At 47.0% G+C, this 24,127-nt stretch overlaps 1 protein-coding gene across 7 annotated transcripts in view; it reads right to left on the minus strand.

Moving 5' to 3' along the window:
* The window catches only part of ZNF362 (zinc finger protein 362), a 71,244-nt gene that overhangs the window by 13,903 nt on the left and 33,214 nt on the right, over positions 1-24,127 (minus strand). For 5 of the 7 annotated variants that reach the window (XM_029579290.1, XM_029579288.1, XM_029579291.1 and 2 more), the window contains 5 exons: positions 22,082-22,145; positions 20,753-20,999; positions 19,174-19,519; positions 9,050-9,274; positions 3,451-3,529 (listed from right to left, as the gene is read on the minus strand). In XM_029579290.1, coding sequence (XP_029435150.1) covers positions 3,451-3,529; positions 9,050-9,274; positions 19,174-19,519; positions 20,753-20,999; positions 22,082-22,144 — 960 coding nt within the window. In that variant the 5' untranslated portion in view covers position 22,145. The remainder of the gene's footprint in view (positions 1-3,450; positions 3,530-9,049; positions 9,275-19,173; positions 19,520-20,752; positions 21,000-22,081; positions 22,146-24,127) is intronic. The other 2 variants (XM_029579293.1, XM_029579292.1) reach the window with 2 other exon arrangements.

The following is a 24,127-nucleotide window of genomic DNA, read 5'->3' on the forward strand; positions in this document are numbered from 1 at the left end:
CGCCCACTGTAAGGTCCTGAGGTGCGCGAAAGCCCAAGGTACAAGGTCGATGGTGGACCCCATCACTCCCAGGAGTTGCAGGTAGTCCCAGGAGGTGGGCTCTGGTAACGCAGAGAACCGTCGTGTGTGATCCCGCAAGGATTGAGCTTTGTCCTGGCGCAGAAAAACTTTGCCCAGTAGGGTGTCGAAAGTTGCCCCCAAAAAAAAACCCAAGCGTTGCGAGGGCATGAGGGAGCTCTTGGAGAAGTTCACTACCCATCCCAGGGAATGTAGAAACCGTACTACTCGAGTCACCGCTGAGCGTCCATGATCGAATGACTTCGCCCGGAGGAGCCAATCGTCCAGATAAGGATGAACCAGGATGCCCTCCTTCCGGAGAGCTGCCGCCACAACTACCATGATCTTGGTGAAGGTGTGCAGCGCCGGCGCCAATCCAAACGCGAGAGCCGTGAACTGAAAATGCTGGTCCAGAATTTTGAAACGAAGGAAACTGTGGTGGTCCGGGCGGATGGGAATGTGCAGGTAGGCCTCCGTTAAGTCCAGGGAGGCGAGGAACTCCCCCCGATGCACCGCCGCAATCACTGACCGGAGTGTTTCCATGCGGAACCGAACGACTCGAAGGGATTTGTTGACTTCCTTGAGGACTAGGATAGGCCGGAAGGAACCGTCCTTCTTTGGTACGACGAAATAGATGGAATAGTGGCCCGAGCCCACCTCTCCGAAGGGCACGGGCGCAGTAGCGCCTATCTCCCGGAGTCTGTCCAGAGTCAGCTGCACCGCTCCTCTCTTGAGGTCCGAGCCACAGGGGGAAAAGATGAACCTTCCCTGCGGGGGGCGGACAAATTCCAATGCGTAGCCGTGTTTTATGGTATCCAGGACCCACTGGTCCGAGGTGATCCGTGCCCACTCCGCTTAGAAATACGTTAGTCGGTCCCCAATCCTGGGGACAGGGGAGTGGGCGAGACTGGCATCATTGTGAAGACTTGGTATAGGGGTTCCCGGTTCCGGGAGTAGTGCGTGCGGGCCGATGCCCGCGGAAGGCGCGCAACCAGGGCTGAGACCTGGGGGCGGATGGCCGGGAGCCCGTCTGTCTGTAGCCCCTGTAGCGCCGTTGCGCTCTGGCTCTGGTCCGAGAAGAAGAAAACGCTCTGGATGGTCGAAACCTATCCTCCGGCAGCCGATGAACAGCGTTCTCCCCCAGGGACTTGATGATCTGGTCCAAATCCTCCCCGAAGAGGAACTTGCCCCTGAAGGGAAGAGAGCCCAGACTGGACTTAGAGGACGTATCAGACGCCCAATTGCGTAGCCACAGTAGTCGTCGTGCTGCCACTACCGAAACCATGGATCTTGTGAGGACCCGAAAAAGGTTGTACGAGGCGTCCGCCCCATACGCCACTGCGGCTTCTAGCCGATCTGCCTGGGCAGCCTCATCGGACGGCAGGTTCTGAGACGTGAGGAGTTGTTGCACCCAAAGGAGACTAGCCCGCTGGGCAAGCGAACTGCACATCACCGCCCGCATACCCAGAGCGGAGACCTCGAAAACCCGCTTAAGGAAAACTTCCAACTTACGATCCTGTGTGTCCCGCAATGCCGCACCTCCCGTCACTGGGATAGTCGTCCTCTTCGTGACCGCCGACACTGCGGAGTCCACCTTTGGGACCTTGATGAGGTCCAGAAAATCTTCGGGGAGCGGGTACAGCTTTTCCATAGCCCGGCTGCTCTTCAGGGAGGCCTCCGGGGTGTCCCATTCCCTGGTGAGAAGTTGTAAAAACGAGTCATGAATGGGAAAAGCCCGAGCCCTCGGCCGGAGTGCCGCCAGGACAGGATCTCCCTTCCTTGAAGAAGTGATGACAGCGGGAGCTACTGGGGCAGGCGGGTCTGGTGGCGGATCCAAATCTAATTCTTGGATGATCTGCGGGATGAGGTCGTCCAGCTCTTCCCTCTGGAACAGGCGTAGGGTACGCGGATCATCCCCCTCCTGTGTGCCGTCCCCTTGTCCCCCGTCCGGGAGTTCAAGTCCATGTCCCGCTGGGTCTGGCACCGCCCCCACTGCCGCGGGCGTGGATCGGACCCGGGTAGGAAGGCGGGAGGCCCCCACTCCCGGAGGGTCGGGGGGGGCCGGCGTCGAGGGCGACATCCGAGGGATCTTAGGAGGGGGGGGGGGGGGGGTCCCACAGGTGCTTCCAGCCCCTGCAGATAAGCGGTATGCATGAGCAGGATAAACTCCGGAGAGAACCCCGGCCTGCTCGGGTGCGCTTCGGGGGCGGCGTGGTTCCTGCTCCCTGGCTCTGGGTGCTTGGTTCCTGCACCAAAATCGGGGGAACACCCCCGCTGGTAGAGTCCTCCAGGGATCCGTTCTCCCTCGTGGCCTCCAGGGATCCGTTCCCCCTCGTGGCCTGCGCCTCAGGGCGCTCAGAATGTAAAATGGCCGCCGTTCCCGCCAAAAATGGCGGAGTGGCCGGCCCGCACCGCCCGGGCAAAAAAAGAGAAATCAGTCAGGGACTGTGAGGTACCTTCCCCCCCGGGAAGGCATCGTGCACAGATGCCCTCCCGGGAAATCCGGGACCCCGGGTCTCCGCAGGCCACACAGCGGGACGGCCGCGGCATCGGGATCGCTGCAGGAGAAAAGAAAAAGCCACGGGGGGGGGCCACGCGCACAAAGGCGCCGCTGCGGGGGGGCCCGGTCGGCCCGCACTGCCCGCTGTCTGAAAATAGAGGAGGGTGCCGCGGGGGGGCCTTCCCGGCCACACGACCCGCCCCAGACATCTTTCCCTAAATGGCTCAGCAGCCCATGAGGAGCTGTAAAATGGCCGCGGGTGAGGGAGTAAAGAGCGAAGAGGCCGGCTCCACCGGCTTTCGCGGGCACCGGGGGCTGAGCTGTGAAGGAAAAAACTACAAAGGAAAAACAAACTTACCCCTGGCTGCAACGAGAAATAAACAGCAAGGCCGCAGAGAAGAGACAAGGAAGAGAAGCCACTCCCCAGGAGTTGAAAGAACTCTGCCTTTTTTTTTTTTTTTTTTTTTTTTAAAACTTAATACAAACTTGATACAAACTTGATCCACAGAAAAAGACAACAACAAGCCATAATCAAGCAAGAAAGTGAAGAAAAAGGAGGGGAAGTCTGATTCCCCTACTCGCATCTGCTGGAGTCAGAAGATACTGAACTCCTGCAGAGGGGGTAGTAGTATATATGGATACGCCCCCTCAAAGCTTGTGCTGACTCCATCTGCTGGATTGGGGACATAACCACTGTCTGGACTGATCCAGGTACGTACAGGGAATGGGGGTCTCCGCCTATCACAGCTCCTATGCTGCCAGCACTGCATTCTACTACGAGGCTGATAACAAGGATGTTAGGCCCTTTCCTTTCACACGTGAACATCCAAGACAGTCTTCCGGCCTTCCCACCCCCACCCACCAATTCCGAGCCAGCCCCTGCCCTGACTGACCTGCAGGTTGGAGAGCTGCGTGAAAGCCTTTTCACAGCCTTGGTGAGGGCACTTGTAAGGTCTGTCGCCCGTGTGGATTCTAGAAGAGAAAAGAGGAGCGAGTGAGCGCATGGTGGGGGGTGGGGGGGGGAGGGGGAAAGGAGGGTGAGAAAAGGGTTAGAGGGCTCCCAACGCAGCTCCATCTGCCCACGCCGAATGTAGGAGACCAAGTGCTACTCCTGCCAAAGCACTACTGCCAGAAAGCCACGTGCGGTGCACCATCTCCCTCCCAGGAGCTGGAAAACAACGTGCGCTAATCTAATACCTCGGCTGGAAAGTAAAATGAAGGAGTGCACTCCCAGGACAGGAAGAGAGAAATTTATCTCTGCTACGCTGTGGCCATTCCATGTTATTTGTGCCCCTTCACCTTCTTTAAATTCTCCTCCAGCCTGGTTTTGTTCCTGGGGAAGGGAGGTGAAAGCACTCCCAGGCTTACAAATGTAATTGCTCACCCTCCAAGCCAGGGTTACCACACACAGTACATATCAATTTTTCTGGTACATTTCCAGTGGTGAATTTTGAGAAAGCCATGTGTTTGATGTTTGATTAGGAACTGGTTGAAGCAAAATGGCTTATGCCTAAACTTTTCTAAAACGATTATGTTATGAATAGGTAGAGTTGATCCAGGCCAGAATTTATGCACTTAACATATGCTGATTTTGTTAGACCGATAAGTCTTCAAAACTATAAATCTTGGAGAGCTTATGGACTCCACATTAACTTTAAAAGCTCACGTTAAGAAAATAGATCAAACAACATTTTACAAATTGAAACTACTATGTCCATTAATGACTTTACTTCCGCACGATTTGTTCCAAAGTGTTTTGCAAACATTAGTATTTGGCCATATAGATTATTGTAACAGCTTATTAACTGGACAGCTGAAGAATGCTGAGCGAGCCATGCAACTTACATAAAATGTGGCAACACGACTACTGATGGGTATTCCCAAATGAGATCACAGATGGGTTCTGGGGGAAGCTATGGTTTGTGGCATTGGGCTGAGGAATGTCAATGCAAGGGATGGGCGGAGTTGGAGTAGTTGGGGGGGGGGGGGGGGGAGAAGGGAAGGTGACGATAAGCATAGGGGAAAATGAAGGCTTATGGTTCTGAGCTGAACCAAAAACAAAAAACCAAACACAATGGGGGATGTTCCTTTATCCGCTGCACTATGTGACAGAGCAAGACAAGAGAGACAGAAATGTATGTGTTTGATCTCAACTCCTTCAGTGTGACAAAATATGTTTGTTCCTTGTTTAGTATGGGTTAGAAAGAAAGCTTTCAACAAGGCAACCAGGTGAAACCCAACCTATCCCGCCACAAGACAAAATCCCCTCCAGAGCTGAACCTCTGGAGCCACCTTGTGGCTCAAGTTGGGCATTACTTCCTCAAGGACACTACCAACCCCCAAGGTCCAGGATTGTGCATCCAAACCAAGTTACAAAGAAAAGGTGGTCAAATTCCTTTGTACCAGCACTTCAGGCCTGGAGGGAGCTGGACAAAGGATATATACAAGTCAAAGAAAGCTTTTGATACCATAGACCACAATATTCTAACAAACAGGCTTTCCGGCATTGGTATCAAGGGCCCAGTCTTAAAATGGTTTTGGTCGTTCCTAACAGGAAGAACACAACGGTTCATTGTAGGCAACGACTCCTCGCCTGTTGAATCCCTGGCATGTGGTGATCCACAAGAATCAGTTCTTTCACCAACTGTTTTCAGCATTTATCTCTGGTCACCGACTGAGGTAATTAGGAAATCCGCACTCCAATATTTTGTCTACGTCAATGACATTCAAGTCTCTATGTCAATGGGATCTGACAGAGACTCATCCGTGCAAAAGATCAACGGCTCTCTTCCAGAGATCCGGAAATGGGCCTTGTCTAATGAATGCAAACTGAACCCCAGCAAACCAGAAAGTATTAATGATAAATGCATCCCCTACATCCCACGAAATAAGTTACTTGAAACTGGCACTAGAGAAGGCGCAGAGGAGGACGACAAAAATGATAAAGAGGATGGAACATCCCTCCTACGATGAGAGGCTACGCAGGCCAGGGCTCTTCATCTTGAAAAAGAGGGAGAATGATAGAAGTTTATAAATTCACGAGTGCAGTGGAACGGGCAAACAAAGGATGGTTATTTATCCTTTCAAATAATACTAAAACAAGGGGACACTCCATGAAAATAAGAACAAATCCAAAACAGACTGTAGAAAGTACTCTCTCACTCAGCGCACCATCAAGCTGTGGAATCTGCTGCCAGAGGACGTGATCAAGGCGAGTAGAGTAGCGGGGTTAAGAGAGGTTTGGACAAGTTCCTGGAGAAAAAGTCCACAACATATTATTATTAGCCAGGCAGACTAAAGAAGGCTATTGCTATCCCTAAGAGTAACAGGAATTAGATCTGCTTTATGGGATCTGCCAGGTACTTGCATCCCAGAATGGCCAGTGTCGGAGATAGGATGCTGGGCTCCATGGTCCTTGGTCTGCGCTGTCTGACTCAGGAAGCTCTGCATTGACTCAGGAAGCTCTGCATTGCATGGATCGTGTCGGGAATGCCTTTTATTAAGATAAATTGGGGATGTTTCATTTATGAATTAAGACAAATATATATATGACATACAGAATATGAGAATTTGCTAGTTAATGCAAGGATCAGTGATTAAACTATGGGCATATAAGTGAACAGTTTGCATTCAGCACAAGTGGTGAGCACACTGTCCTACTTACGAAGGTCCTCATTACAGCTTTTCCAGTTGTATTATATATGTTATTTTAACAGAAGTACACGAGGAAGTCATTATAATGTCAGAATATTGAATTAGATTCCTCAGAGTTTTTGAACTTATTGTCTGGGGTATGTTCTTATGAATGACACCTCTCTCAATAGTCTGAGGTCCAATGTCTGAGCGTCATCCTGGATACCAAACTAAACAGGGAAACCCCCCCAAATCATCTCAGCTGCAAGAAACTCCTCCTCCCATCTTCAACCACTAAAAGGACAGAGACAACCTGGCATTCGTCCTTTCCCCGCTAGACTACCGCACCTAAAGTCTGCCTGAAAAACTTCTAAACTATCTGCCCTTAGTGCAGAGCGCTGCAGCACGGATGTTACCCCACTGCAACTGCAGAAGCCACATTAGCCCAATCCTCTGCAACCCACACTGGTTACTAGTTCCCTACTGGGTCCATTTCAAAACCCCCTGGTACTGCCTTCCAGTCACAAAACGATCTGGACCCAACCTATCTGAAGAATCGCCCGCCTCCCCCTACAAGCCCTTTCGCAGTCTCTAACCTGAAAAAGAGAAGAACAACTCCCCGCTCACAAAAACTCTGAGCTGACCCAGACCCACAAGCGCACCCTTCTCCTCGTTCTTCCCGGGGCTCTGGAACGCTCCTCCAACAGAGATCAGGTCATAAGAACATGCCATACTGGGTCAGACCAAGGGTCCATCAAGACCAGCATCCTGTTTCCAACAGAGACCAATCCAGGCCATAAGAACCTGGCAATTACCCAAACACTAAGAAGATCCCATGCTACTGATGCAATTAATAGCAGTAGCTATTCCCTAAGTAAACTTGATTAATAGCCATTAATGGACTTCTCCTCCAAGAACTTATCCAATCTTTTTTTAAACACAGCTACACTAACTGCACTAACCACATCCTCTGGCAACAAATTCCATAGTTTAATTGTGCGTTGAGTGAAGAAGAACTTTCTCTGATTAGTTTTAAATGTGCCCGGAGTGCCCCCTAGTCTTTCTACTATCCGAAAGAGTAAATAACCGATTCACATCTACCCGTTCTAGACCTCTCATGATTTTAAACACCTCTATCATATCCCCCCTCAGTCGTCTCTTCTCCAAGCTGAAAAGTCCTAACCTCTTTAGTCTTTCCTCATAGGGGAGTTGTTCCATTCCCCTTTATTATTTTGGTCGCCCTTCTCTGTACCTTCTCCATCGCAATTATATCTTTTTTGAGATGCAGCGACCAGAATTGTACACAGTATTCAAGGTGCGGTCTCACCATGGAGCGATACAGAGGCATTATGACATTTTCCGTTTTATTCACCATTCCCTTTCTAATAATTCCCAACATTCTGTTTGCTTTTTTGACTGCCGCAGCACACTGAACCGATGATTTCAATGTGTTATATCCACTATGACGCCTAGATCTCTTTCTTGGGTTGTAGCACACCTAATGTGGAACCCAACATTGTGTAACTATAGCGTGGGTTATTTTTCCCTGTATGCATCACCTTGCACTTATCCACATTAAATTTCATCTGCCATTTGGATGCCCAATTTTCCAGTCTCACAAGGTCTTCCTGCAATTTATCACAATCTGCTTGTGATTTAACTACTCTGAGGCACTGAGGTTTCACCATAAGCTAAAGAGCTTGCTCTGCCACCATGGACTCCCCCCCTGCCCCCTAACCTTCCTGCCCATCCCTCTAAGAACATCCTCACAGCTGTCCTAGCGTGCCTAAACACTATCTCACATCCTACTCTATCTCTATGCGCTGTGTCAGCATTAGATATTGTATTTATTTATTACCTTATTTGTATTACAGATTGTAAAAAAAAAAAAAAAAATCACTCAACTAATCCTGTAATTTGCTCCCAATACTCCAGTAGAAGAACAAGTAATAAATAAGTTATTAACTAAAGAAAAATATTCGCACTATACACTGTGCACACATCTGCAATATCTGAAAAGTTCAACCTGCCAAGCTCCACAGGCACCATCTTTCAATTAGAAAATGCTCTCCTCCTGGGAAATGTCGGGAATTCAGCTAAATCCTTATGATAATCTCAGGGATGTGGGCTACATGTGTGACATTATCACCTTCATAGCACAGAAAAGCAGGAATACATCTGCTAAATATTTAAAGGAATTAAAAAAAAAAACAACTTACATTTTTTTTTTTTCATTTTTAGAAGCAGCTATCTTGGGGGAAGGCATTTCCAGCGGAAAGGACCGCACGGCACTAGTGAGGAAAGTTTTGGCAATATTTCCGACGGAATCACATCTTTTCCAATGAAACTGCTGTTTACACTGCACTAGTGAGGGGGACAGTATGGGCCAGCGAGTGTGAATAATGGTGAGCAGTTGCAGTCTGCTCGGTCTGCCCGTGACTAAGTCGTGCAGAGCTGACGTGATGGAACAGGCGAAACGAGGTGCAACGGTGAGGAGAGCAAAGAGGAGAAGGAGCAGCGAGGATTTGAAGTACGGAGGACCAGAAGGGAAGCGGCAAACCAACTGCATAGGAAGCTCAGGACAGAAAAAAAAAAAAAAGGAAGTTCAGAAGGAGAGACAGGAATGACAAAGACGTTGGTCCAAACATGCTCACAATTTGGGCTCCAAGACTTTAATATTTCCTCGAATATGCTTCACGGGAGACTGCCAAATTCATTAAAAATGATGCCACTTTCCCTCCAGGAGCATTACCTTCCCCCAAACACCACCTTTCTTACCTCGTCTGTTGCTGGCATCCGGAGCCGCTTAGAAGAATGTCAGCGTTTACCTGGTGAGCTCGCCGGAGGTTCCCCCCTTACCTGGTGTGCTGCTGGAGGTGGGAGAGCTGGCGAAAGGATTTCTCGCAGTAGGAGCAGTGATAGGGTTTCACGCCGAGGTGGATACGGAGGTGCTGCGCCAGATAGGACGCGTTGGCGAAGGATTTGGAACAGTGCGGGCACTTATGCGGTTTGGCCTCCGTGTGGGACTTGGAGTGGATCTGCATCTCAGACTTGGTGAAGAAGGTCAAAGGGCAGACTTTACACCTAGTGAAATGACGTCAAACAAAAAGCCATAATCGCGGATGCAAAAAAAAAAAAACCCCACACACCCCACTACCCTGCTTGTGCCCTCCCCCAGGAGAAAGTTCACGTCACCACCTTTCTAAGGATATCACCAGTATGAAGATGCCCTCCCCTCACTCCCAGCATGACTAGATCCCACTATGCATCCCCTCACTTTAACAAGACTGGATAGAACATGTATCTTACTGGTCCTCAGGGGAACAGCCTTATAGCAAGGGACCAAATGAGAGCTGCTTTTAGGACTATCAAAACTGCTCCATTGAGTCAGAACCAAAGAAACGAGAAATCCAAGAACCCCAACACCACAGAAAATAGAGCACGCTTACTGAAATAAGAGGTTCCTCAAATGTGCGGATTTCTACTAGATACATCACTCTCTCCCCTAGGGAAAGTTGGGGAGAAAAATCAGTGGGCGAGAAGACGTTGCAGCTTCCTCCTGCTCATCTGGGCTTCCGGGCTCAAATCGGAACCAGGCTCTATTGCCCTAGTGGGACTACGGTGCCATGATCCTTCAGCTGCAGCTCCCCAGGGATTTTTCCCCCCCTGGGGGTCTCCCACATGCCACTGAGGCACCCAAGTCTGCCCCAAAGCAGCTGTCCTCGATAGAAAAGGAGCATCCCTTGCACACAGAAAACCGTGCAGCCTTGAAATGATCCCAGAAGACACACACACACACATTATTGTGAGACCCTCCCCGATTACTGCTAGGACAGTCGGGATCACAGGACATCTCTCCCATGTGATCCTACAGCTTGCCATGCCAAGGATCAAAGGGAAGCGAATACAGCACAAAGGCGACTGCAGAGCCACGCACACAGGTCTGCTATACCTACAAACGGACACACAACTGCTTTAAGTGCGGTCATATTCATTTTGGATACGTTGATCACCAGAATTACCCTATAGCCCTTGAAGAAAAGGACCTGTCCCGCCTCACTTCATGCGGTTATAATTTTAAGAAACAAACAAAAAAAAAAATCCACACTTGGCTGCCTAAATTTAGGGACACTTTCAGCCAAACTTAGGCATCTAAGTTTAAGTGCTTAACCCAGCTGAGTTTAGTCTTCTTACTAAAAACTTTGAAAATTGATCCCACAGGAGGGTAATTTTCATCGGCCTGAATTTTCACCATGCACTGAAGCACATTCGTTCACTTTCAATATTCACAGGTGTCCCACCATTCACATGTACACATATGTGCAGGAGCAAGTGTAACTTTCTGAGTGTACATTTACGCGTGCACTTTAGAAAACCCAAAACGTGTACATGATTTCCCCGCTTCCAACTCCGCCCAACCTTCAGGATAATTTTCAAAAGTCGATTTACGTGCAAAAGTCTTTTCGAAAAAATAATCTACCCCCCTTCCCCCGACTACATTTTTAAACTCCCTGCGATGCTCACGGGCACTCTGTGCTTGCAAGCCAATTTTCAAAGGGAAACTCCTTGTGGGGGGTTTCCCTTTAAGAGTCCCTTGCCTGGACGGGAGTAAATTACGTATTCGCAGAATTTGCAAGTGCTTGGCTGCACGCAGAGGGAGTTAAAAATAATCTCTCCCCCCCATGTACATTTTGTTGGGACAGCCCCAGTGATACCCCTTTTCCCCATACAGGGGTCGGGGGTAGGAGGACGCCAGGTGCTGACCATGGGTAGGGGACACCCCCCCACCACCGGACTCGTGTGGTCATTCCACAGCCTTTACATCCATTTAAAAACGGAGTTTCACATTTTCTTAACAGGTCGTGAGTTCTTTTTTTGAGTTGTTTTTTTTTGGCCCCACTAATTTCTCCGTTTTCTCGCATGCTCGGGCCACGCTACCAGGCGTTTCTCAGCATTTTCCGATTATGATGCTTGGGTAAGGGTGCACGGGACCTCCACCTAGCGGTGGGTGGAGATGGAGAAGAACAGCCACACATGTGTGTGTGTGTGGGGGGGGTATTTAAATAAATAATATGCTTCCCTCTTCAGGCGGTGCATCTGCCCAGGGGACACCTCCCACTAGCAGACTGAATCATCAGCCTGCGTTAAACGTTTCCTGCTGCAGATCTCCTCTGACACCTTCCTTTATTTTTGCTTGAACACAAGGAAAATAATCACCAAAGAACTTCACAAGCAAAATCACAGCCTTTCTGGCAAGGAAATCCGCTTGGGCCTCGCCTGAGAGCGCAGGCAGCAATTAACTAGGGCACATATTTCTCTGGATTCCCATCACTATTCCAAGATTTGCACAGAACAGTTTCTCCAACTGATTAAACAGCTCACTTTAACACATTAGTTACTGCCCTTAACAGAATGCATGGGGGTAAAATGCACAGAGTGGCAGTTACTGCCCTTAACAGAATACATGGGGGTAACTTGCACGGAGCAGCACTACATGAACAAATTGCTGGGCAGACTGGATGGACTATTTAGTCTTTATCTGCCGTCATTATTATGTTACGTTACTACACCACAGGAGGGCTCGTTTGCATTCTCCTCACACAGCAGTAAAGTCACAATAAGAACATAAGAAATTGCCATTCTGGGTCAGACCAAGGGTCCATCAAGCCCAGTATCCTGTTTCCAACAGAGGGCAAACCGGGCCACAAGTACCTGGCAGGATGCCAAAAGTTCAATAGATTCCACGCTGCTTATTCCAGGGATAAGCAGTAGATTTCCCTAAGTCCTTCTTAATAATGGTTTATGGACTTTTCCTCCAGGAACTCATTCAAACCTTTTTTAAACCCAGCTATACTAACAGTTTTCACCACATCCTCCGGCAACAAATTTCAGTTTAACTATGCACTGAGTAAAAAAAATATTTTCTCCTTTTTGTCTAAAATGCATCATCTATTAATTTCATTGCATGTCCCCTAATCAGTATACAACCGATTCGCATTTATGCATTCCACGCCACTCATTACATTATAGACCTCTATCATATCTCCCCTCAGCCGTCTCTTCTCCAAGCTGAAGAGCCCTAACCTCTTTAGCCTTTCTTCATAGGGGAATTGTTCCGTCTCCTTTATCATTTTGGTCGCCCTTCTCCGTACCTTTTCTAATTCTGCTCTATCTTTTTTGAGATGTGGTGACCAGAACGGCACACAATACTCAAGATGAGGTCGCACCATAAAAAGCGATACAGAGGCATTATGCTATTCTCTGTTTTATTCTCCATTCCTTTCCTAATAATCCCTAGCACACTGAGCAGAGGATTTCAACGTATTATCCACAATGACCCGTAGATCCTTTTCCTGGGTGGTGACTCCCAATGTGGAACCTTGCATTGTGTAGCTATAATTTGGGTTACTCTTTCCTACGTGCATCACTTTGCACTTGTCCACATTAAATGTCATCTGTCATTTGGATGCCCGGTTTCTCACAATCTTTTTATGATTTACCAACTGAATAATTTTGTATCATCAGCAAATCTGATCACTTCACTCGTTACCATCTCAAGGTCAAATATGTTAAAAAGCAGCAGTCTTAATACAGATCACTGAGGCACTCCACTATTCACCTTTCTCCATTCAGAAAATTGACCATTTATCTTCTAAACAGTTCTCAATCCACAATAGAATATTATCTCCTATCCCATAACTTTTTAATTTCCTCAAGCGTCTCTCATAAGGTATTTTGCCAAAGCATTCTGAAAATCCAGATACATATCAACTAGCTCACTTTTATTGTTTATTCATGCCTTCAAAACAATGTAGCAAATTGATGAGGAAAGACTTCCCTTGGCTAAAATCCATGTTGACTTTGTTCCATTAAACTATGTTCACTACTTTTGTTCTTTAGAATAGCTTCAACCATTTTTGCCAGGAGAGATACCAGGTTCACTGGTCTGTAGTTTCCTGGATCAACCCTGGAGCCCTTTTTAAAAACTGGTGATATATTGGCCACCTTCCATTCTTCTGGTATTGTAGCTGAATGTAATGATAGTTTACAGATTATTGCTATTTCATTTTTCAGTTACTTTCACTCTTGAGATTATAGTATACCATCTGGTCCAAGTAATCTGCTACACTTTGGTTTGTTAATTTGCCCTAGTACATCTTCCAGATTCACTAAGATTTGTTTTTGTTCCTCTGAATCATCACCTTCAAATATCACTTCTGCCTTACATCTTCCTCAGTAAAGATTGAAATGAAGAATTAATTTAAATCTCTCTGTTATGGCCTTGTCCTCCTTTAGAGCCCCTTTTACCCTCGATCATCTAATGGTCCAACTGACTCCATCGCAGATTTTTTGCTTCAAATGTACCTGAACAAGTTATTATGAGTTTTTGCTTCCACAGCTAGTTTCTGTTCAAATTCTCTCTTTGCCTTCCTTATCAATGCTTTGCATCTAGCTTGCCAGTGCTTACATTCTTTTCTGTTTTCTTCATTTGGATCCCTTTTCCATTTTTTGAAAGATGTTCTTTTAAATTGCCTCTCTCACCTCACCTTTTAACCATGCAGATAGTCATTTGGCTTTCCAGCTTTTTTAATGCATGGAATACATCTGGTCTGGGTTTCCAAGATGTATTTTTAAACAATGTCCATGCCTGATATAAATTCTTGACCTTTGCCGCTGCTCCTTTCAGTTGTTTTCTATTTCTCCTTTGAAAGTTAAATGCTATCAAATTTGATCATGTTACAATCATTATTGGTGTACACATGCCCTATAGGAAAAAAAAGGCTAATGAATAAAACTGAGAGAAGATGGCGGCATCATTCCTGCCAACAGCATCTCGATAATTATCTCACTCAACTGTCAATATATTAGTCTGCGGTTATTAATGCTAAAAAAAAAAAAAAATCTTATTTCTACAGCAAGCTTTCTGCATCTTTTCAAAATCCTAGGAAGCTCTGTAAAGCAACTAAATAGCTCCTTCTATTACTAATCAGGCACAACTTTTTTGCAACTTATTTTGCTGACAAAATAACTACTGTTTGTAAGACTTTCTTGCGTAGTCATAACCTACCAATTGACTGTCTTTGCTCTGAAGGAACGATACGAGACAATTTTGATGAGATTTCAGAACTGGAGATCATTCAAGTCATTAGTAGATTAAATACTACCACCAGTCCCCTGAATCCTTGCTCCACCACTCTATTAAAACTCATTGAAGAGGAATCTGTACAATTTATTACCAAATTTGTAAACTCATCTCTTTCCTCTGGTAATTTTCCAAAAAACATTAAGGAGAGCTTCGGTTCACCACATTCTCAAAAACCCACTGCTGCCACCCACTGTTTCCTCAAAACTATCATCCCAACTCGCCCCTTTCAAATTTATTGAAGACTACAGAGAACATTGTATTGCAACAACTGCCATTTTTTCTTGACTCTCATACCATCCTCAATCAATACCAATATGGCTTTCTGAAATGTTGTTTCTATCTACTTTTGACAGCATTTCCCATGGGTTTGATTCAGGTACATAGTATGCACTCAACATACGCGATATCTCTTTGGCTTTTGATACTGTTAATCACTCTATTCTAATCTCTCGCTTGATACCCTTGGGTTTTTCTGGTAATGTTCTTTCCTGGTTTGTTTCTTACCTGACCGATCACATGCAACAAGTGACATTTGGATCTAATTCTTCTTCATGGAATACGTTCTTGTCTGGTGTACCCCAAAGCTCAGCTCTTTCAGCAGCACTATTTAAATTCTAGTTGACCCCTTTATGCCTTGGAGTATATTACAAGTTGTATGCAGACGACATACAATTCTTCTTTCCCCTTAAATCTTCATGGGCACTCGTGGAGCAATTTATTTCTCTCTGTCTCTCTTCAATACATAAGAGGCTACATCAAAATAGATTTCTCCAAATGTACCAGATAAGCTCTCCTTTAATGGTCACTTCGTACCCATCACAAATAAAGTGTGCAATCTGGGAATTCTTGTTGATCCCTCTCTACCTATGCATGCTCACATTGAGTAATAGCCTTAATCTTTTTTTTTATAAACTTCACCTACTTTGTCACTTGAAACTTATTTTGGATCATTCCGATTTTTGTACAGTACTTCAAGCATTACCCTTTTCAGGCATGGTCTACTGTAACTCACATTATGATGGACTCCCCATCTATGTCATATCCCCTTTACAGATATTGCAGAATTCTGCTGCTCGTCTCCTCACTGGTACTCACACCACTCCTGTATCATTTTCGCTGTACTGGCTTCCCATCACATATCGGACTCAGTACAAACTTGCAACTATCATACACAATCTGCTCAATAATATATCTTCACCTTGAATCTTTGCTACACGGAAGATCCACACCCCCCCCCCCCCTCACTTGGACATTGTAATCATCAAACCAGGGCCTCTCTGATGTTCAATCCTACAAATACGTGTACTTGGACGAGGCCCATGAACATACCATTTCCATCCTCTCTACCAGCTGAACAGAGATCAATAAAGGATGCAAGGTTCTTTAAAAAGGCCCTCAAGGCCAATTTATTTCAGCTTGCTTTCAAAGATCTGATGTAAATCTGCATGTTTTTCATATTTATTTGTCATTTTAAGTATGCTTTTATCTTTTATGAGTTGGTTTTTTTTTATCCCGCCCTGAACTATGCAAGGGCGGGTAACAAACTTTTTAGATAAATAAACAAACACCATTACCTCCCTCACCAAACTGTGTCTTCTATTAAGGATTAGGTCTAAAATAGCTGCCCCCCCCCCCCCCCCCCATGTCAGATCTTGCTCTGTGAAGCAGTTATTTATTTCATGTAGAAACTTTACCTCTTTAACGTGTCCTGATGTGACATTCACCCAGTCACTACTGAGGTAACTAAAATCACCCATTATTACTGTGTTGCTAATTTCGTTAGATTCCCTTATTTCTGTTAGCATTTCATCATCTCTCTGTTCATTCTGGCCAGGTGGACGGTTGTACACCCCCACGGCTGTTCCATTCCCCCCTTCTCGCATGGAATTTCTATCCATAAAGATTCAACATTGCATTTAGTTTCCTGCAGAACCTTTATCCTGTTTGACTCTATGCCCTCATTAACATATAGTGCCACCCCTCCACCAATCTGATCCATCCTACCATTGTGATATAGTTTGTACCCTGGTATCACAGTGTCCCATTGTTTATCCTCCTTCCAACAGGTCTCTGAGATGCCAATTATATCTACCTCTTCATCCAGTGCTATACACTCTAACTCTCCCATCTTATTTTTTTAGACTTCTAGCATTTGTGTACAAAACATTTCAAAATATGAATTTTGTTTGTATTAAAACTTGCTTATCAGTTGAGATAATCTGGCATCTTTCTGCTCTGTCTGCACTTTACTTAAAGGCACTTGGGCTATTTTAGCATTTATTGCAACCTCACTATGAGGATGCCCCAACTCTCTCTTTTGTTATTATCATTCAAAGATACATCATTCCGAAACATATGTTTCTTGAATAACTGTCGACTTCCCCCCCCCCAACCCCCCATCATCTATTTTAAAAGCTGCTTTCTCTCCTATTAAAAGGTTATTGCCAGCAGCCTGGTTCCACTCTGGTTAAGTTGAAGCCCATCCCGTTGGCACAGGCTCCCCCTTCCCAGAGTATTCCCCAGAACCTAACAAACCTAAACCCTCTTCCCTGCACCATCGTCTCATCCACGCATTGAGAGTCTGGAGCTCAGCCTGCCGCTGGGGTCCTGAACATGGAATGGGAAGTATTTCTGAGAATGCAACCCTGGAGGTTCTGGATTTCAGTTTCCCTCCCAAGAACCTACATTTAGCCTCCAGAGCCTCCCTCCTGCACTTTCCTATGTCATTGGTACCCACATGTACCACAATATTCGGCTCCTCCCCAGTACTCTCTAAAATCTTATTCTAGAGGATGTATGAGAGCTTCTACCTTCGTGCCAGGCAGGCAAGTTATCAAGCGATCCTCATGCCCACCAGCCACCCAGCTATCTACATTTCTAATGACTGAATCACCCATAACAGTGGCCTTCCTAACCCTTTCCTCTTGTGCACACTGCCCTGGAGACACATCATCGGTGCAAGAGGATAAAGCATCACCTGGGCAGCGGGTCCTAACTACAGGATCATTACCTGCCACACCAAGGTAATGGTCTCCTGCAAGGTGACCTTGCTCCTCCAAACCAGCACAAGGGTTGCTTGACTGGAGATGGAACCGTTTTACTAAGTTCCTGATGGTCTCCGCTAAATACCTCTCTGCCTTCCTTAGCTCCTCGAGGTCTGCCACTCTGGCCTCATTCTCTGGGAGCCAGGAGCTCTCTGCACAGAGTGCACATTTAAAATGACAGTGGCGCCTGCTGGTCACATTACTCTTTGCCCGTGTGCATAAAAACCCCAAAGCAGAGAAGCAAAAACGTCAGCAGCTGTCTGTTTATCTTTCCAAGGGTTTAAACGCCAAGACTGAGGTCAACAAGGCAGAGTGGCTTGAATGGCTGTCATTGGATCTGGTTCCATCTCCAGAGCATCACCTGCTTATTCAAAAGGCAAGAGGCAGGTGGAAGGGTATTCGTGCATTCAATGTTATTAGAGCAGAGATGGGGTTTCCCCCCACTGACCCATTGCAAATTCTCACTTCTGCAGGGTGACTCTGCTCCAACTGCATGGGCATGGATTCCAGGGTTCCCCCACTAGCAAAAGGGCTTCATCTCTTTTTTTTTTTCCCCACACACCAGAGTTCAAGGATGCTTTCAGCATAGAAAAGGAAAGCGGTCAACAGCTGATTCCCAGCTCTGCCAAGTTCACGGCCTACGCCTTCCCTACAGAAGCTGAGAACAAAAAGCCACAACCTAAAGCACTGAGGGGCCTTGGACTTCTCTAATAGTGGATCAGGTAAACAAGCAATTTAAAAGAAGAAATGGTTTAAACTTGGGCCACAATCAGCATAAGGCAATATTCAATTGTTTACTCAATCAAGCTAAAGTATACAGAGCCATTACACTGACTAGTAACGACAACAACAGCATCCATCACGTGAGTTTAAGTCCAATCTAACAGTCTTAATTTCCCTATTAATTGCTCTGTAATCATGGGTAGGGTCGGGTATCTAGTATGACAGTCTCAAGAGTTGGGGGGATACTGTGAAATCTTCTGACCATCACAAATGTTGCAACCATTAGAAATTATCAATACATCCCACTGGCGACACCACAGTCCCTACTGGCAGCACTTGCCGCTCTAGAAGTGGGTGGCCGATTTTGCATCCTGGCCATAAGCCGTGAAAATTAGCCCTCTTCGGCCATGATAAACCCCTTAGCTGCACATTTAAAAGGTGAAAAGAAAAGCATGGCTGAGTGTAAAGCTGTATGACATTTCTAGGACCTCAACCCAGGTGAGGGACAACACACGTGACCAGTAAGATACAAGTTGTGAACAAAAAAAAACGTTCTCGCCAAGTCAGCTGGTCATAACAATATCCTGAACCACAACCCTAAAAACTGAAGAATAATTTGCACCGTATTGGCACTCGCCGACACCCCCAGTCATCCCTACGGCAATGGCGGATGAGGCGTTTCTTCCCTGGCTCACTACTAGGGACTCCCACTACTCCATTAAAAAAAAAAAAAAAAAAGCGATGAAAGATTTTGGGAACTGCATGTGAGCAAGGACAGGTCAGCCCAGCATGGATTTCACTCCCACTGCGCGCAGAAACATGGAAGATTTCAGTCTCTTAAGAAAACAGGGATAAACTATTCCCTGCAGCACACGCAAAACCAGGGCTGGCTCAGCCTCTCCCGCAGACATAGAGCTTCACTACAAAAGGGGACGGCATGGGGGCGCAGATCCCCAAATCACCGATAAGAATGGAGGGGAGCTTAGAGCCTTGCCACGCGCTCACCCGACGGAACGACGGCACATAAACGTCGCGCCGTTACGTGGTACGCTACCGCTCGTGTGCCAAACCTGTAGGTTTTTCCCTCTTTGCCGATGTCCCCCGAGGCCAGGATTGGGTAGGGCACCACGAGGACCGGCGGTCCCGACGGGTTCTCCGCTTTAATTTTCTTCCTCCCCCTCTCAGGCTTGGGCACTCCCAGCAGGTTGTGGCCTTGGATTGTCTTAATGGTGTCCAGAGGCGGAGGGCTGGTGATGCCCGAGATGAGGGTGGGCGAGGAGGCGATGAGCCGGCTCTGGCTGGTGGAGGTGGGCGTGGAAGGGGTGCCGGTGCCGGTGCACGTGCTGGACTCCGCGGTGCTGACGTTGGTGGTGCGGGAGGAAAGGCCCAGCCCTGAAAAGGAAGAAGAGAATGCTGCTAAGAGCCAAAGAGAAGAAAAAAAAAAGAGAAAATAATTTGCATGGCATAATTCGCAAGGGGGAACTCACGCTGCCAATGAAAGTCCCTCAACAAGAGCTTTGTAAGTACGATCCTGGATCATTCCCGGAATATGCATTTACAAGTCTTGTCCCGGCATGGTAGAGACTCAGTGGCAACCAAATTCTTATTCATTCAACACATAACAACCAAGTTTCCTAAGCAATGTAGCGGAAATATTTTCTCTATGGCCTCCCACCATTAAAAGGGCATCTGCATTTTCCTTTTTTTTTTTTTTTTTTTATTGCCCACAAAATTCTTCGTACGCCCAGGGATAAGCACCTCAACATTATGCAGCCAAATCATCCCCAATGCACATATGATATGCAAATATGCATACCCGTATATATATATATATAAGAATAACACAAATGCTTCTGGCAGCTGGGAAGAGCCCACGTCAAGCTTAACTAGCCACATGGGTTTAAAACTTTAAACCCATGTGAGGTGACGGGGGGGGGGAAGAGGGAGGAGGAAGCTCGTCCACCCAGGTTTCTCCATGGTGTTCCCCCTTGAAGCCTTCCATTAAGAGCTGGACAGGATGAAACAGACAGCACTCTCTGCCCCCAAAAGGAAGGAATAACGTTCAAGATTTGAAATGTATTTCCACCCCCACCCCCCCCCCGGTTTCATGGCTCGCTCCCAAAATGTCACAACCAGGCTGCTGCCCAGCGTCCCACCACGGACACTACCGTGGGGAGCAGGGGAAGAAAACCAAGGCAGGAGTGCAGCTATCCCAATAGGGCCCTACAGGGGTTAGAAGCATTGCTTAGGGAGAAAAAAAAAAAAAAACCACCACCATGAAATTATAAAACTCGTGCTATTTTTTTTTTTTTTTTTTTTACTGCAAGCTGTTTTCTGCATAAGGGCAAAATTTTAGTAACCCCTCACGAAGCACCTCGAACGAATTTGCCCAGATTATCAGTCACCCCACCCCCCACGACAGTTTCAAACAAAACAACAGCCCGAGTCCTACCAGCGATCTTGCCAGACGTGCCCCCATCTACAGCAACTATTTTAAAATGAAACGAGTCCTTGCATTCCGTGGGCTGCAGCAATTTGCTTTTTTTTTTTTTTTCCCCTTCCCTGGCTACCGCTGGCTGGTAAGAGAAGAGCGCCTTCCCCCCCCCAGTCCAATCCCCGCTCCCCGAGCTCCTTGCTTGGCTCGCTTACCTGCGACAGTGCTGGTAGCCGGCCGCGCATGGAGCGCCACGTCGGGCTGCGGCACGGCCTGCGGATGGAGCCCGGGCACCTGCTGCAGCTTCTGCAGGGACATGACCGGCTGGCCGCTCTCTGCGGGCGAGGGGGGCACCAGCAGGGGCTGCTGGGAGGGCACAGAGGTGGGGGGCAAGTGGGGCGGACGGATCTTCTCTGCCATCAGCTGCTCCTTGATCTTATTGATCAGAACCAAGTTGTCCAGCTGGAGAGCAACAAAAAAACAACATTTGTGTTTCAGCCACAGGTACATTAAAAATCAATGCTAAAATAATTATGCCTTACTAGACAAAGGCTGCTGTACCGTGCTGGAAACAGCAGGAGACCTGTGTGACCTTAAGCCACTTAAGCTCTTACATTCAAACTTGAACTGGGGCAGGAACGAGAAAAGCACACAAGTAATCTTCTGCAGTGCCCGGTGCACCAATGCTGCCCTATAAAATGGCAGAGAAACGACAGTTTCCCCCCAAATAAATTGTGCACAGCTGTGGCCCTGCGAGCAGATTACAGCAGCAGCCCTAGGGCTGCTGGCCAGAAGCAGGAGAGAGAGCCAGGTGGTGCCCAGCGGGGCCCTGGCACGATGCAGTCAATCGGTGATAGAAAGTCTGATACGGGAGAAGGGAGACCAAAGGGCCCAGTTAATTCCACTGCAGAATGAGACTTTTTTTTTTTTTTTAATACCCCCCATGCAGTGGGAACGGTTTAGAAGAAAACATCCTTATATATCGGGGGGGACACCCCCCCCCTCTCCCGCCAAATCAAAATCAAGGGAATTTTAATTAACAAATCAGGAGATGGCGGCTGCCGTGAAGAGGGTGCCACTTTCACGTGCAGGGTACGTGCTGATCTTTTATAGACTCGGGAGCTTGTGGGCCTAAAATAAGCAAATAATATTAGGGGCTTTACCATGCACAGTCACGCCTGCTCAGTCCACAGGCACTGGCAATCTACTGCAAAGAATTTTTCTTATCTAATATAGGCGATTTGGTTTTCGTTTTGTTGGGAGGGTAGTGGGGCTGTGAGAAATTGTGTTTGCTGTGTTTTCTGACATGATTTTATTTTATGTTGTTATTTGTGATTTATGTTAACTGATTGCCTATGATTTTGTTAACAACCGATTAGATTCTGCAGTGATATGGTGGTATATCAAATATTATTAAACGTTAAACTAGAGCAGGAAGAGCATGTTGTGACCTGCTGCTGGCTACCTGATGCACACACACACACACAGCACTGTATATAAGTTATAAGCGTTCTCCTTTACAAACATCACCTGGGGTTTCTTACCTGGCTAGGCATGGCAGGAGGGGGCGGCCAAAAATAGGGGTTATTAAACCGAGGTTCCGCCATCCTGTAAAGATAAAAATATACAGAGAATTACAGAGTGGCTACTCTCTCTGGACTCCGACGCAGCCTCCGCCCGTGCTCACCAATGCCCTGCATTGCAAGGGGTCTAAGGCTATTTAGAATACACTCGGACATGTGGGGGGGGGGACGGACCTTGATAGCTGAGATCAGTTCAGGCCTGGATCTGTCTTTTAGATCGGCTCACCCAGAAGTACTTGATCTTACAGAACAATCATCTTTGTCGGTCCCAACGAACAACGGCATGGAAGAAGTGTGTGTGTGGGGGGGGGTGGTGGGGGGAGAGAGGTGATCAAGAGAAATGCCATGGAGTCAGGGGACTTCCGGAAGAAAAAAAAAAAAAACACAAGACAGCTATCTGACGACAAATAGTCCCACCATCTCCTCTCATGAGGCATCTCACACAGCCCGCCCAAGGGACCTGGTTTTCAACACCCAAGGTTTTGGTCTGTTTGAGTCTTTGACATTACGCTCCAAAGCATTGTGGTTACCCGTAGGCCTGATTCTTCCATTCAAAGGAAGCATTAAAGAGGCCAAAATGTATTAGGAGGGTGGGAAGGAGTCATTAAAAGTAAGATTGCCCAAAAGTCTCCCTACTACATGCACTGGGTGACTTAAAAGGTTATACTCAGACTGCACCCATGGCCTCTGTCTGACCCAGTAACAGCCCATCATGTGTTCATACAAACTACCAAAGCGATTCCATTGTTCTACAATTACAATAACGAAGGGCCTGGTGAAACCCAAAATCCGATAGCAGATTAGGCCCATGGGCCCCACCTAATCTGACCAATCTCATCCTGGCACAATGCCGTAGACCCCAGTTGATCATAAGAACATAAGAAGTTGCCATACTGGGTCAGACCAAGGATCCATCAAGCCCAGCATCCTGTTTCCAGCAGTGACCAATCCAAGTCACAAGTACCCAAACATTAAATAGATCCCATGCTACTAATGCCAGTAATAGCAGGTGATACATTCGCTAAAGAGTGGATAAATATTGGCCCGCCCCTGGAAGATGCCAGTAATGTCCACAGGCAATACTATAGCCAAGCCTGCAGCCTCGGTCAATATACTTCACCGACAACCAACCATCCCCCTTTCAGGATGTCATTATTGTCCACTGTTGGCCTCCAATGCAATAAAAAAAATGGGGGCTGTGATATTGCCCGACCCAAACCATCAGACCACAGTAACCAGAGCGAATCACACAACCCCCTTCCCCCAACTTAAAAACACATCTGCCATCGGAGGCTTTCATGTCACATGCTCTACGCCAGTAAAACAGGCGCTAACAGCACATGTCAGCCTGCCAAGAAGAGAGAGGAGGGCACCTAATGTTTAAAAAAAAATGTCTTTTCAGGACATGTGGACAATGCCATGCCTCAGGCACCAATTCAGAAAGGGATTTTAATAGTGGCAGAGCCTGAAGTGCAATAAAGGTAACAGCTCTTTGCACCTGCCCCATTCATTCTCTCTTTACACACAGTTTCTGTATCTCTATGTCACCAGCAACTGTAAATCACCTCCGTCTGAAAAGATATTGGTGTCCTACGTGCAATGGACTGAGGAGATGGTCTCACTTTAGTTCAGTATTTACATCCCCGAAAACCACCAGCATAGGCTGGCACCCTCATAGGCTGTCTCAATACAGAAGCAAAAGACGCCACAGGCCTGGAGACTGAAGTGCCCTCTCACCCTCAGGTGAGGTGCTCGCTCCAGGGCTGGGTAAAAAAAAAAAAAAAGTACATTGGCAGGGCAACGAAGCCAGGGCTGCCACCCGGCTCCCATTTTTTTCAGACCAGGCTTATATAGGTCAGGTTTTACCCCCACTGCACGTGTAGGACTTCTGTCTTGCTGTACCTGCACCATGTAGCCTGCTGCTTATTCTATACCTGGTCTGTGATGGGAGGGAGGGGGGGAGAGAGAGAGAGAGAAGCTTGCACTGCTTTTGCCAGTAGTGCGAGT

The sequence above is a fragment of the Rhinatrema bivittatum genome, chromosome 15 (assembly GCF_901001135.1).
Source record: "Rhinatrema bivittatum chromosome 15, aRhiBiv1.1, whole genome shotgun sequence".
NCBI classification, from domain to species: domain Eukaryota; kingdom Metazoa; phylum Chordata; class Amphibia; order Gymnophiona; family Rhinatrematidae; genus Rhinatrema; species Rhinatrema bivittatum.